The sequence below is a fragment of the Acanthisitta chloris genome, unplaced genomic scaffold (assembly GCF_000695815.1).
Source record: "Acanthisitta chloris isolate BGI_N310 unplaced genomic scaffold, ASM69581v1 scaffold4506, whole genome shotgun sequence".
Classification (NCBI taxonomy): Eukaryota; Metazoa; Chordata; class Aves; order Passeriformes; family Acanthisittidae; genus Acanthisitta; species Acanthisitta chloris.
The window spans coordinates 43489-58473 of NW_008677568.1; the positions used below are offsets into that span (position 1 = coordinate 43489).

The window sequence follows — 14985 nt, forward strand, 5'->3', positions numbered from 1 at the left end:
ATACGTAGGTTTTTGCAGTGTATAGGTAACGTTATGTTGCAAATGGTGCAGTGCTGTTTGAGCATCTTCAAAGCAATTCATAGTTCATTGATTGGTTTATTGATATGCAAAATGTATTTTGAGGAAGAAATTTTTTTTGTCTTTCTTACATTTTTTCATTTAATCCTCTCCTCAGTGTAGAAGTAGCTTCCATCTTGGTGTCAGATATGTCTCCAGAGTATGAGGACTTTAATGAATGCAGGCACAGAAATGAAAATGTATCTGAAAATTAGTACCTCAGCTGGTTTTCCTTAGTCAGCTTAGGATCCCACTCCCTTGCCTAGAGTGGCAAAACCATGGTATAATGAAGTTATAGATGTGTGAAGATGAAAAAGTTATGCTTTGATACTGTGGATAATCCATTAAAATGTTCCTCCTTAAGTCTTCTCACATCCATGTTAAGCACCTGGTGACCTGGGTAAAGACTATCATTATTTAGGAGCGTGGAGGCATGGACCTGACTCTCTCAGAGTGTTGTAGCAGGAAAATTCTGTTTGTGCTGTTACAACCTGCAACTTGGTGAGCACTTAAGCCATAGGGTCCTGCAGCCACCTGAAACCTCACAGCATTCCCTGTCGCAGCCACATTTAACCCAGTGCATATCTTCTCTTCAGCACGTTGGAAACTACGTTTGACACCAACGTCACGACTGAGATCAGTGGGCGCAGCATCCTCAGCTTGACGGGACGACCGACCCCATTATCCTGGAGACTGGGGCAGTCCAGCCCTCGCCTGCAGGCAGGCGATGCTCCATCCATGGGGAATGGTTATCCTCCCCGAGGGAATGCCAGTCGCTTCATCAACACCGAGGCAGGACGGTACATGTACTCGGCTCCCCTGCGCAGGCAGCTGGCATCCCGCGGCAGCAGCGTCTGCCACGTGGACATCTCGGACAAGGGAAGTGATGAAATGGACCTGGAAGGCATCACCATGGATGCCACGGGCTATATGAGCGATGGGGATGTGCTGGGCAAGAATATCAGAGCTGATGACATCACGAGTGGGTGAGTGTGATTCTTCCGTTGGGTTTCATGCTTGTATTTCTGGGGTTATTTGGAGGAAGAAAGCAAAGCCAACATCAAAGATATCCGACTAGTTTTAAGATGCTTTTGGAGAGACAGCTCATTGTCACAGTTCATTAGGCAGAGGGATTTAAGCACATGATTTGAATTTGAAGTGCATATTAAGAAAATATTGCTATATATGAACATATTCTTCACGTAAGTAAATGTTTTCCTGAGTCAAGGATTGTGGTCAAACATATGCTGCAACATTCATTTATGCCCACAAGATGGAGAGAGTGAAGCAGTTTTTGTACTTCACTGAACTCTTGCTGTCAAACTCTGTGGGACAGTTCACTGGAAGGAAATGGGTTTGCATCTCTTAGATAAAATAGTTGTACACGCTAAATAAAGTTTCAAGAGCAAGTTAGTGTGCAGAAATGCAAAGTGACAGACACTTATTAACAAGGTTCTGCATCAACATTTTATCTCTGCCTTGAATGGAAAAAGCATTTGTTCTTTGTTCCAAAGTCAGTATTCAACTCAGTATATCCATTTTCAGTTCCTACTATAAAGTACATCCATTTTATCTTAGCTCAAGTACATCAGCATTGGATTGATGTTAAAACTGATCTTTGAGATGTGAATGACATGTTTATTTTATTGTGGCAACCTTTTCCCTGTCTGTCCATCTTACATCCTCTGCTTGTTTGTAACTTTTTTATTAGTGATATTTCTTGTGGCACTGGCTTATTTGGAAGATTTAGTGTCTCTTATTGAAAAGGAAAGCTGGGATCCAACTGCTGCTGACTTACTAACTTAACCAGTTCAGTTGTATCATCAGGAAACCTCCAGTAATTCTGTCTGTTGTGAATATTTGGATATTTTCAAACTGCTCTTTTTGAAAAGTTGGACACTTTATTTTTAATTATTCATTAGGGAAGCATATAGTAAAGAAGCTGATCCAAAACCCAGTATAAAATTCTGTTTCAGATAAAGCACCAGTAGCTGCTGCTGTGTTAATAATGCATCATGTCACTAAAGCACCTTGTGTTTTCCTCAAATAAATTAACTTGCACCTGCATTTTATAATGTTTATTGTAGCAACAGTTATTGCTTTTCCCGTGGACTATGAATTTTAGTCAAACTTGTGGCTGTAATTTTGTTCTGGCAGTGAGGGAAAAAAAATCTGAGTAACACTATGGTTTCTATAAAACACCTTGAGTAGGAGTTGACAAGTATCCCTGGCAGAACTATTTCGGTTCAGAACTGCTGCTTATATCCCAGAGGAGCCTTAGTCTTTGCAGATCTTTACTTAGTGTATAAATCTCAGATTCCAGGTTTTGGAAAAGGAAAGGATTAGAAAACTGTTGAATTTATGAATTATACTGCCAGAGAAATCTGTGCTTTCACTCATCTCTGTGTATCATTTCCTTTTCTGTCTCTATCTTGTCATCCTGCAAGGTAAAAACTGGGAGTCTCCATAGTCTGGAAGTACAAGAGTGGCCTCAGGTTCTGGGTCTAAGGGACTAATAGAGTAATAAAATGGTTTTGCCAGTTAGTACCTCTGTCACCAAAGCAGGTTACATACCAAGAATGGTGAATCTAGCAGAAGAGTCATATACTCCACCCCACCTCACTCCTAGCATTGAGTGTTAGGAAATCTTCAACTGAGTATCTGACTCCTTTTTTTTTCCCACTAATTTTTAAAGGAGGGAGATAACTTTCACTTTTTACTCATATAACTAGCCACAGAATTGATAAATGAAGTCTCAATTTAAAGTTCTTAGGACAACAATGTGTACAAATATCTTTCTTCTTTTCCACATCTTTTGCCTTTAGCTGCAAAAGCCTGTTTTACTGAATAATATGGGTTGATTTATTGATTTATATAGCACTGTTGGAGTCATTGACTAAGTTCCAAGGGCAGAATTGGTATGGTAGGTCAATCCATTGTTGGAAAGATCCAGCTCCTTTTCCAGGTTGTGGGCAGTTTGGGGTCCTCTCCTTGCTGTACTGATGGACATTTGGGGGGAGCATTGCTGGAATCAGCCCCACAACGTTGGGATTACACAGTCTGTGGAGAGTAATCACATGTGCAGATTCCTCAAGAAGGGAGTATTGCAGTGTTGAATTGCAGTAACAGTGTGGATATAATCCCAATATTAATGGAGAGAGAAAAAAATGATGAGTCTCACTGGCACATGACACTGGGTTACCATCTCCAATGTGAACACATATTTGATAGCCTGTTTCATAAGTTATCTTCCCCACTGTCAGTTTGATCCAGATAGTTAAAAAATAGATGGCATTGTGTTTTTGTGGGAGAAGAATAATAAACCACTCAGGAATTAGAGAGGTTGCCTGTAAGGAAAGCATCCGTGTGACTTGCTGCAGAACAAATCACCAAGATCAATGTTAGGGCAAACAGGCTCAATATTTCCAGAAGCTGAGTTACAGTTTGTGGAGAACAGCACAAGAGGGTATTTAGAGCATGAATAGCTCTTTATTAGCTGGTATGTGTTTCACTTTGTCATTTTTCAGAATTGCTACAATCCTGCAGTCTGAAAACCTTGGATCGGTGTTTTCATTGGCAAACTGATAGGGAAGGAAGCCAAAATATTTGTTACAGCCAAAATAAATCCAATAGCCAAGATAAACTATTTTAGCCCTGTGATCCTGATGCTTTCTCTGAAATGTACTGGGTCATGGGAAGTTTCGTTTGGCCTCTTTTAATGAGGCTGCTCAAGCAGAGCTCTGGCAGACACCAGGATTGCTTTCTTAGGGTTGGGGGAGCATCTTTGCCAAACGGGCAGAAAAGAGACCTTAAGCTAAGAAAATCTCCAGGGGTTGGATCCCAGGTAAGAAGTTGCCTTACTGCAGGAGCTAAAACATAACCCTGTGACGAAGCAGCAGGACTAGGATTTGTGTGAGGTGTGGAGTGACTCTGCAACCCTCTCCCTTTGGCGGATACCTGAGCTCGAGGCTCAGAACCTCATCAGAAAGTGGCACCTCAGAGCCACAAGTGTCACCCCTCCACCCCAAAGATTGTCCCTGTTGGAGAAGTTAATTCTTGTGGCTTTTTTGGGTTTGTTCGGAACGTTTTGTCCACTTCAAACTAACACACAGATTCCAGCCTTTTTTTGTCTCCCCCACCCCAGTTCTCCCTAATGAGATGTAGAATTAATTTCCTTTTTATCTATCATTGGAATGCAGCAACAGAGCTGTTGGTCAAAGAAGCCTTTTCGAATTATTTTCTTTTAATTTAATTAATCCTCTGTCCCTGTTTTCATTCCTTAGCGTGCAGCTTCCTATGCAGAATTAACAGCATGGATATGCCAATTAGTGCTGGTCACAAGTTTTCTCAGGAAATGGATTTGGGTCTGCAAACACACCTTTGTCAAAACCTTTTTTTTTTCTAGCAGCATGGCTGTTCCAACTACATTCCAAGAAAATGTAGATGTGATGATTTGACAGCTCAGTTGTCTAAGAGCCTGAACTTTGAGGCAGGACAGATGTGAGCAGCCACATATCTGGACCACGGATCCAAGCCAGGCTGGGCTTTGGGGCAAGCCCTGCTCACTCCTTGGAGCATATCTCATTAAGACATTTTACCTAGTGACTCTCTTGTACCTTACTTGACCAGCCTAGCACCAAACTGCTCCCTCAGCTATGAGATGAGGACAGAAGGGCTCAGCCTGCATATGTTCAGGGGCCCTATGCTAAAATTCTCCGTGCTGTGACCTCCTGTGGGTGCAGTGGCTCTTGGTCAGGGAAGACTTTTTACCATTTTATTAACCTCCTCATTTATTTGATGGTTTGAGGCTGATACATTCTCATTCCAGATCTCTACTTCCACAACTTCTTAATGTGTTTGTGTGCACACTGCTCATGGGATTATGATTCCTTGTTTATGCAAAGCTTTATGCTCCCTGGAGATCTCTCTACGTGCACTGCAGGCAGGTGAATTTGGAACATGGATGAAGGATGCTAAAAGGGAGAAGAGGCCACTCTGGACTGGGGAATCAGCCTTTGCCCCTGCTGCTCAGGTCTATCAAACCCACACAGAAGTCCTGGCCAAAAACTGAAATAGAGTTCCTGATGTAGGCTTAATTTTAGGAGTTATATCTATTAAGAGGGAAGAAGAGCTGAAATTGAGGACTGATTTCATTGAGTGTTGAAGTGTAATTGATATTGGTAGGATGCTTGCAGCTCAGTTGCTTGGGTTTGTGCTATTTATCAGACAGTGATACATCTTTTTTGAGATGTCAGGGTCGTACATGGCATAATAGACCTTCACTTGGGCTGAGCTTTTACAGAAAGAGAAGGAACATTATGCAGTTGCTGCTAATGAGAATTTGTTGTTGGTAACAGTAGGTAAGAGAAACCCTTTCCTTCTAAGCTGTCTGCAACAGGAGTGGCTGCTGCTCCAGGTAACGTGGCTAGCTAAAAATCAGGAGTGGCTGAGCTAATTGGGGGGGAATGGGAACCTGTGTGCCCTGTGCACTGATTCAATGCTCTATCTGTAGCCTTTTCTGACCTATTTCTTGCCATGGTTATTATGATGTATTTTTTGTGCACCTTGGGTTACAGTGGATTGGTTATTTACTGGACATTGTTCTTTAAATGATGTGATTTTAGTGATGAGATTTCACCTAAACACAGTGAATGGGTAAAACTGCATTCCTGATATGGCTCTAACACTTCAATGTGACTGAGCCTCATTCGGGGGTTTATTTTATATTTTTTTCTGTGTTTGAGCAGAGTGTTTATTTGAACTGTCTTCTGTCTTGTTAAGGCTGGCTTCTTTTACATTTTGATCTTTTCAGCATTGCAGAAAAGTATCTGTATATGGTAAGTAGTTAATGAACACAAATAATGAAGGGGTTGAGCAAGCAAACTCAAAAGTTTGACTTTTATAAAACAGTATAAGGAAACCTTGACTTGTGACTTCATAGTAAACCAGGTTGAAAGTGTGTTTGGATTTAAAGTCATAGATGCCTTGGTGCTGTAAGAATGAAAAGTAAAAATTATGGCAGTGTTTAAATCAAAATAGTATTCTTATTCCAAGAACTGTATTTATAGTTCTTTACTGGAGACATGGATAGGATATTACATTAGCATTTTCAATATTATTCATGTTGCATATTGTTTTAAATATTCTTAAATATTGCACTCAGTTCAGGAATAGTTCATGTGTCACCTTCATCAGTAAGATAGTGTTTTATTGTTTATCACAACTGATATCTCAGATAACATGCCCTGATAGAACTTTCCTTGCAGTGTGTGATTCAGCATAGGAAGACAACATAGGCCTACAAGTTATAACCTTAAAGAACAGCTAGAATCAAACTTTTGATTCAGTATAATGGTTTTTTAAAAAGTCAGTTTAGGTAGTATGTAGTGCTAATCAATAAAATCAGAAGTTGTAGTGTGTTGTATTTTTCACTTATTTCTATATACTATCCTATTGTTACCAACTACCAAAATATCATTTAATTGCCTTTATCCTACTCTGGGCTTTTTTCTGTAATAAACACCTCCTCAGGGTTCGAACTGCTGCATCAATAAAACCAGATTGTTGTAATTTGAGTGAAAGGACAACTTCTAAAGGGCAGAATAGAGTCCAGGTCTGGGGCTAGCCAGTAGAGGGGGATGCAACCATACACACTGTGTCAATGTGTCTGCAGGAAAGGAATGGGATGAGGGAGACCAAAGTCACTGTGGAGTTACTCTTCTGCTTCTGCTGAGCCTGCTGAGAACCTCTGGAGCAGCAGCACTCCCTCCTCTTTGGTCACAGGTCATTCTTTTTCTGAACAAAACTGAGGCTAATTGAAAAAAGGATCACTTATTTTATAGCTTGTTTCTATAGCTTTAACTGAAATAGATTCTGAGAAAGGATTTAGGCATCTAATGTCCTCTGGAGAGGACATTCTAATGAAGAGTGGTCAGGCAAGAGGAATGGTAGGAAAGACTTTGGAGCATATAAACATGGGGAAAGATCATACAGTACAAGGCCAATGTTACGATGGAAAATGCAGACCAAGTTCCTACTAAACTGAAAAATTTGGGGTTGTCATCATCCTGCTGTTAGGCTAGCTTTGAAAGTCAGATTTAGGACATATTCCTAGTTGCAACAACAGGATTGTTTTGATCCCATTTATCGTATTTCACAAAGAGCAGTGGAGAATTTTCTGCTGTTGGTTTTTAGCAACTGGCAAAGTTAAGAGTTCTTCTTTGATACTCAAAGCTTGTTAAGCCTCTTGATCTTGTTTAACTGACTACAGTGACTAGACCGATGAATCCTAGTGAAAATAGAGATTTAAAGGAAAACATTAAGGATAACAGTGTTACTGCTGCGTCCAAAAGAACACTTTTGCACATCAAAGCAGATGTTGATACATGGAATAATCCAAAGGCAGTAATTCCTACAAGCTTTTTGTTTCTGAAAGTTTCAAGCACTTGGGTTGCTGGGCAAGTCTTCTGCCAGGACACACCTGGGCAGCAATTTCCAAATCACCCTGGAATCCAAAGCACTAAGAGGCAGCAAGGAGCACCTGGGCTGCCAGTCAGCTCCAGTTTGGGGTTGCTGTTCTTCTGCTTGTGGGTTTGGGATTACGACACTGGATGATGCTGAGCAGATCAGGGTAGACTTGCTCAGTCTTTCCTACATTGTTGACTTACCTGCTGCTCTTTCTTTTCCTAATACTTCAGTAAAGAATGCCTGTCCCTTGGCTATCTATTTTCAAACTCGGAAAATTCATATTCATACGTTAAGGAGTGACATGAATATATATGAAGTGGTAGAGTTGTCAGACCATAAAAGTAAGTGTGCTGTTGGCTGGCTGGATCCATGGGTAAGTAGGGAGTGCAGACAGAAGTCAAGTGATTCAGACCACTGGATTTTACTGATCCCTGGCATAACCTGTTCCTGTTTCCTCAGCATGCCTTTCAGGAAAGGGAAATAAATCACTTCAGCATCAGAAATACCCTAAAAATATTACACTTGGAAGTGCTTGTTACAGCATTCATAATTTCAGAGGCACAGAAAGGGTGTATTTGGCTCAAGAAAAGAGGAGTTTAAAGGTCCAGAATGTCCAAAGCAAATTACTTTATGCCTGTAATGCAGGGCAGGGAGCCACTTTCTTACAGGAAAAAAGTGTCACCTAGAAAGTGGGTTTTAAGTCCCAGTTGTATGTTAGAAGTGCATAATGCTGCTCTTGTTTAACCTGAGTCTTTTCATACCGACAGAAGTTTGGCTCATTCTTTTTCCTTGCTGATGAAGAGTGAAACTGTAGCCATGAGTATTAAATGTTAATTCCTGAAAAGATTAGATACTTCTTTTAACCAACATTAGCAGCATCTCACTAGTCATGAATTAAATATTATTATATCCAACTTCATTAAAGGCAGCCAATGGCTGTTTGTACCACTCTTAAAGCATCTGTGAGAGTATATTTTTTGTAGAATATACCCATTTGTATAAAAGTCAGAGTCAGGACACTATGCTTTTCCCTAGATCATATGCTTAAATTTTTTCTTATTTTGGAGCAGGTAAAAAAATACTTTCAAACCCAAGTGTTTTTACACTCAATGTGCTTGCAGAGTTCTTAGGAATCATGAAGGCAGCAAGGCATCTACTGCAAATTTTTCATTTTTTATTTTGAATAAGAAAAGTCAAATAAATTACCCCAATCAATAATTAGCCTAATACAATTGTTTTGGACTGCAATGAGTCATTGTAGAGGAGAGGCTAATGTTCTTGTGTTCCATATTGTGTGGATGTCATAGGACAATAAATTCACATGGCATTGAGTACTGTTACAATTAAATGCAGGATAATATTTCTTGGCTTTATTCCTCCCTGAGTAGAATATTATAGGATTGTCTTTAGAAAAAAAAATTTTTTTTCATTTATTTTAAAGTATGTTTATTGTAAATATGTTTTTCTCCACAGCTTTTAGAAGCTCTAGTACCTTTCCTTCATCTTTCACCTCACTGTTGCATGCAGGACTTTAGGCATCATTGGTTTTGGCATATTTACAGCATTAAACATTCTTAGGTAGAGGATGTTGCATGAAATAAAAATAAGATATAAAGCTTTCAAACTGTGATTACACAAACCTGTTTCAAAATACAAAAATCTATCTTGTGTTGTTCTGACACGTAAGGAACTTGTCCTATTGGTATGAAGGGTAAAAGTCATGGTTTATGTCTGTGATTTTTAATATAGTCTTGGTTAGAAAAACTGTCATGATCTAGTTATCAAAGGTGCCAAAGGCATCCAGCTTCCATTGACTTATGTAAGATTTATGAGTGCTTGAAACCAAGGAAAATCTGACTCTTAGTTTTCAGTTTGATGCTATTCTAATCTTTTAACTTGCTGAGCTTCCATGTAGAAGATGAAATACGCTGATGCTGGTGAAAAGGCATTAATTTCAGCATGGCTAACTCAAGAGTAATATCTGTATTTTCACATATTCTGAGTAATAGGTATGGAAAACAATCTATTTCTGCTGTAGTATAGTAGATTTTTTTTTATCAAAGGACTAATCATATGCCAAAAATCTGACAACAAAGCCACAAGCTGCATTTTCCAGTTTGCATACAATGGATATTCATAAAAAACATGTTTCATGTGCAGACAAGTAGCTGCAGTAAACCAATTAGTGTATGTACATCAGATGTTTTCGCAAAATACTGTTTGCATGTTTGCATAACAACATGGTCCTAAGCACCACTTTTCTCTTCTTTCCCTTCATTTAATAGCTTAAGGAAAAAAATATTCTTTCATGGTAAAATATTTAAAAACTGTCAAACACAAGTTAGAATGCCAGACCTAAGGCAAATTCCACATGTTACAGTACAACTGCTCCTCATCCTTTTTGCAGTCTTTGTTTATGAGTTTGGAGAATCGGGTCCCCACAGATTTGCTGAAAGGAGAATACTCTTGTGTCTCACTTGATGGGCTTAGCAACCTCTTTGTTAGACTCTGCAGAGACTCCCAAGTTGCTCCAGGGATGGCCCTATATAGACTTATACATCTCACTGAAATGCTGAGTAGCAGATTGGGTGAGGCTTCCTGACTGCTCACCATCCCATTTTTATAAATGCAGTAATCGAATTTGATTTGGGTAAAGAACATCTGTTGCAGTGAGATCTCACCAGCAGAGGCATTGCTGGCTGCAGTTTGGAGCATCTCTCCTTTCTTGCTGTAGATGAGGGTGTCTCACTGATAGGGAGAAAACTCTGCTTTCTTAAGCAAGAGGAAGGTGTCCTGAGTATCTGGATATTAATCCATCAGCTGCTGTTGATTTGTTGAGAGTGGCTAAAGGATTGAGAAGATACAATCCCATCTGCTCCTGAGTCAGTGAGCTATGTCACATGTCTGACAGTGAGCTGGAAACAGGAACCATATTCACCATCCCTGGAGGTTTTCAAGCTGAGACTGGATGTGGCACTTAATGCCATGGTCTAGTAACCACAGTAGGGTTGGACTCGATGATCTTTGAGGTATCTTCCAACCAGGTTGAGTCTATGATTCTATGATTAATGATAATATTCACAAACACTAGGTTACTTCCATATAAGCATCCTTCATGAAAGCTACATATTCTTCCTTTGTCACATTTATGCTGAAATTCAATTCTTAGTGAGGAAAGAGATTGCAAAGTGTCATAGGGCAAAAAAACAAATCTCAGATCTAATGAAGTTTTCCTTGCTTCTTATTCTGAGCAATATAAGTGAGGAGATGGCAATATATGGTTCAAAAATGCAGAAAGTAGGTGCTACAGTACTCTGTGAAAATGTTACTGTTTTCTAACAATGATGTTGTGTTTTGCTGTGTTAAGGTACATGACTGATGGTGGTCTGGGCCTCTACACTCGAAGGCTGAACCGGCTGCCCGATGGAATGGCTGCGGTGCGGGAGACGCTGCAGCGCAACACGTCCCTGGGCCTCGGAGATGCTGACAGGTAAGGGCTCAGCCACAAATCCTTCCATGGAATGCTGCATTTAATTCCCCCTGGATCGAACACACATTGGATCTCTTGAGATTAAACAGCTCTGGGAATTCAGGTACTGAATACATGGATCGAAGCTTCTCCAGAGCTTGTTACGTGTTCACAGATGTGTCAGGGTAAATGCTGATTTTTATGTCTTCTCATTGCTGTGCTGAAATCTCATCTGGGTTTTTGTGGATGGGATGCAACAAGTGAAAAGGTAAAGCTTCTATTTTAATAGTGTTTGAAATAGAAAAGACCTAATTCTGTTCTCATTTCCACTGATTCATCCAAGACCAGTGACTCAGTGTGAACAGTCAAGGCCAGTGATCAAGAATTAGGGGACTGAAAAAATCCATAATTTATGGGAGTGCAATCATAAAGGAGCCCAGGGAGATGGATATATTCTGTTAGAGTTGAGATAAATGGGTTAAATACTGTGGCTTTGACTGATGTCAGCATATAGCTGCTTCATTCCCTTCCAAACCCAAAGCCTGATGAGTGTTACTGTTGATGTAGTAAGTGATCCATATCCTTTTTCTTCCATGAGAGGCCTCTAAGTATAAAACATGAATTTTGAGGTACAGGTTGGAACCAATTTCTGAGCTAAAAGCTTTTTCTCGTTTCGTTATCGATGTGATGGAGCATCTAGCCTTGTTTTCAGAGCAAGCCATACTAAATCTGCTTTGGTGTCCTTGTGGTATTAGTAGAGAGCAGGATGGTAAATCTAAACAAGAGAACTAAAACCTCTCAGAGAATCCCAGCTCAGTTTGAATTACAAGTCACCATATGCTTGCCAATTGTAAAATATGCCTGGAGTTTTCAGGAGCTCCTCTCTTTCTGAAATTTGCAACTTGAAACCCAACCAGCACTCACTGCTGATTCTGTGGGTGAAGGCATTACCACCTTGTGATGCAACTGGAGACAAATCAAGCATCATCCTCTTCTGCTGCTGTGGCCTCTGAACATTGCCACAGTAACTGCAGCATCTGTTTAAAACAAAGTATATTATTGTTTAAGTTACACTAAGCCTTCTGGAGAGTCTGTGATACTTTCCTCATCATTGTGTCCTTCCCCATCCAATATTTTCTGTGCTTGCAACACTTTTTCTTTCTGTGTAAATTATTTTCATGTTTCATTTGCTGAGCTCCTTCCCTGGCAACACCACACATTCCATACCAATTAGGTATCTTTGACAAGAAAGAATATTCATGTGGTTTAAGTATATTCCACCTAGAATGGGACTGTGACCCACTGAAATTCAATCCCCAGTTTATGTCAGTTGTTTCAGCTTTGAAAATCATCCTTTCAGTTCCCATGGAGGGGACAGACTTTAGACACAATGAAGACACTCTGTATGGTGATTTAGCTGCAATATAGGATCACAAGAAAACTACCCTGAGTCCCAGAGTTGGTGACATTGATTATGTGTTGTTTTGATTTAGTCTATTCTACGTAGAATATAAACCTACTCACCTTATGCAAGAGATGAGAGGTTTCTGACAAGAGGGCAGTGATTTAAAAATAGCTCCTCTCTGCTTGCTAGGTAACTATGATGTGCAGTTTAAAGAAACAAACAAAAAAATCTTAGTTTGAATTGCAGTTTTCCAGGGTGAAAATAGGCACAAGGAACCAGAGCTGAATAAAATGGTGCAGTAATTACTTGTTCTCTTCATTCTGTGAATGCAGGCAGTGAGCAGAAGTGCTGAGTTGCTTTATTGGTACATGTAGAAAACATATTAAGCTTATATTTAACTTGATCAAAGCAGATGTTAATTGAATGCATGGGAGAATGAGTGTGAAAGACTGTGAACCTGTGAGTATGAGGTTAATCATTAAAAGGTTATCAGAGGAATTTTTTCAATCTGCTTGCTTGTTTAGATTCTTGTGTTATTAATTGTAGAGGTTTAGTTGTGAGGCTTTTATTCATTGGCTCTGCTAGCATAAAGCACAAACCCTTAGAAGGTACATTTTCCCCTGCAGCAGGGAAAGCCAAACAAGGCAATTGAATTTAATCCTTGATTGCAAGGTTAATGGAATCATTGCAAAACACAGCTGAGCTTATTTCTTGACTTAAAGACAATTTGTTTGCCTTGAACAGAGGCATTTTTAAGGAAAAAAAAAGGCATTAAAATGCCTTTTTATTTAGTTTGCAATTTTTCCCTTAATTTAGTTTGTGATTTATTTTCTTTTTAAAGTTGGAAATTAATCACCTATGGTTTTGTCTCTTCTCTATATGTCTAGACTTGGTGTGTACCATCTGGTTATTGAAGTTGATTTCACGTTGTCAGAAAGAGCTGATTGATCTGAGCCTCAGTTCCTTGCCTTCATATATATAACTTGCATATAAATACATACAGATAAGAGGGAAGAAATTTAGGTTTGAATAAATCTTTCTGTAATTGCTTACTTGTATAACCTATTATTTAGAGAAGATGTTTCAGACCTGTGCTGATTTATCATACTCTTATAACTTGGACAGGATACTGCATTAACAAATGTGAGCTTATCAAGAGTAACTTTCATGCTGTTCTTAGGGAAATGTCTATATGCCCTGTTAAGAAATCCTCAGTGATGAACTGCTTAAATAACTACTTCCAAGCATGATTAGCTTGGATTGTTTCCCTTTTCCTATTTTATTTGAGGTTGCATGAATTACATGGCTTTGCAGAAAGGCATAAAAAGGTCTTCCCAGCTTCTGACTGGAAGGACCTGTCTCATCAAATAGTGGATTATGTTGTCTTGGTACTTCCAACAGCTACAGCCTTGGTGGACTGGAGGTAAAATATGGCCCAGGTGCTGAGCACACTCTCAGGGTGTGTCTGTATCATGGTTCACATTTGTGATGGCTACAATAAAAGTTTTGTCACACTCTTAGTTGAAAGCAAGTCCATACTCAGCTTAACTCTCAAAAAGACTTGTGTCTGAAGCTGCTTCCTGGCAGTCAGTAGCATTTTAGAAGTATTTCCTGCTTTTGGAAAGATTTTTGGGTAATCCCAGAGGAGACTGTGGAACCAGGACAGGAGATGGACAGGAAAGAAGAATTGGAAGTGAAGCAGAAGCTGAGCAGAAAGCCAGAGGACATTCCATGCAGAGCACACATGTATCACTGTTAATAAGAATGTCATTAAGTGCAGATTTTTAGTCATTTCTACAAATGGCAAAAATGATAGCCTTCAAAAAAGAGTAGTATTTTGCTGTTATTTTGTGTTTTACAAAAGCTGATTAATGTTATGTGTATGTCTCTTGGCTCAAGTGGCAGACAATGCTTCACATTTATGTTTGGAGTCAACTCCTTCAACTGGAGTATGTTTAAATTTACTAACTGCAGTTTATTTTCTTGGATCCTGCTACAGTGATGAGATGACTGAGAAGATGGGTTAGTGCTTGGTGATGGAGGGAGATTGTTGGATTGTGTTCAGAACCATGGGAACTTGGAGCACACTTCAGAAGGGCTGAAAAGCAAGTTGAAGCAAGTCATCAAGTTAGGAGCAATATTGTTCTGAAAAGTGGAGAGAGAAGATGTCACTGCTTTTGGAAGGAGGCAGATTCCACTTCATGCAGAATTGCAACCATGGTGCTGATGGGTATTGCTTAAGAAGCTGCATGAAATTTCCTTTTTTTATTATTTTTTATTTTAATTTTTTGGTGCTGCTGTATTTTAGACAATGGAAAATGTTATAAGGAAAGGAAAAAGGAAATTTTTGTTAAGATAGTCTTTATGTAGTTTTATAGCAGGGTAAGAGCTTTAAGTCCTGAGTGTGTATTTTCAGTTTTTCTTTTTAATTGAGACAGCAAAGCTAATGTTAAATAAAGATGTCTGCAATTCCTGGCTTTGCAGATGAGAAGTTAAGTCTTCCAATCTCAGAGAATATCCTTTAGCAACACGACCCCATCACTACCCATCTCATCATTACTGTAGCTTTACTAGTCTAGCAGTGGTA

The 14985-nt window shown here is 39.4% G+C and overlaps 1 protein-coding gene across 1 annotated transcript in view; it reads left to right on the top strand.

Annotated features, from left to right (window-relative positions):
* The first annotated feature begins 858 nt into the window (after positions 1–858).
* The window catches only part of NAV2 (neuron navigator 2), an 84457-nt gene continuing 70330 nt past the window's right edge, over positions 859–14985 (top strand). Inside the window, 2 exon segments of the mRNA XM_009076552.1 lie at positions 859–1043; positions 10892–11014. Coding sequence (XP_009074800.1) covers positions 862–1043; positions 10892–11014 — 305 coding nt within the window. The 5' untranslated portion in view covers positions 859–861.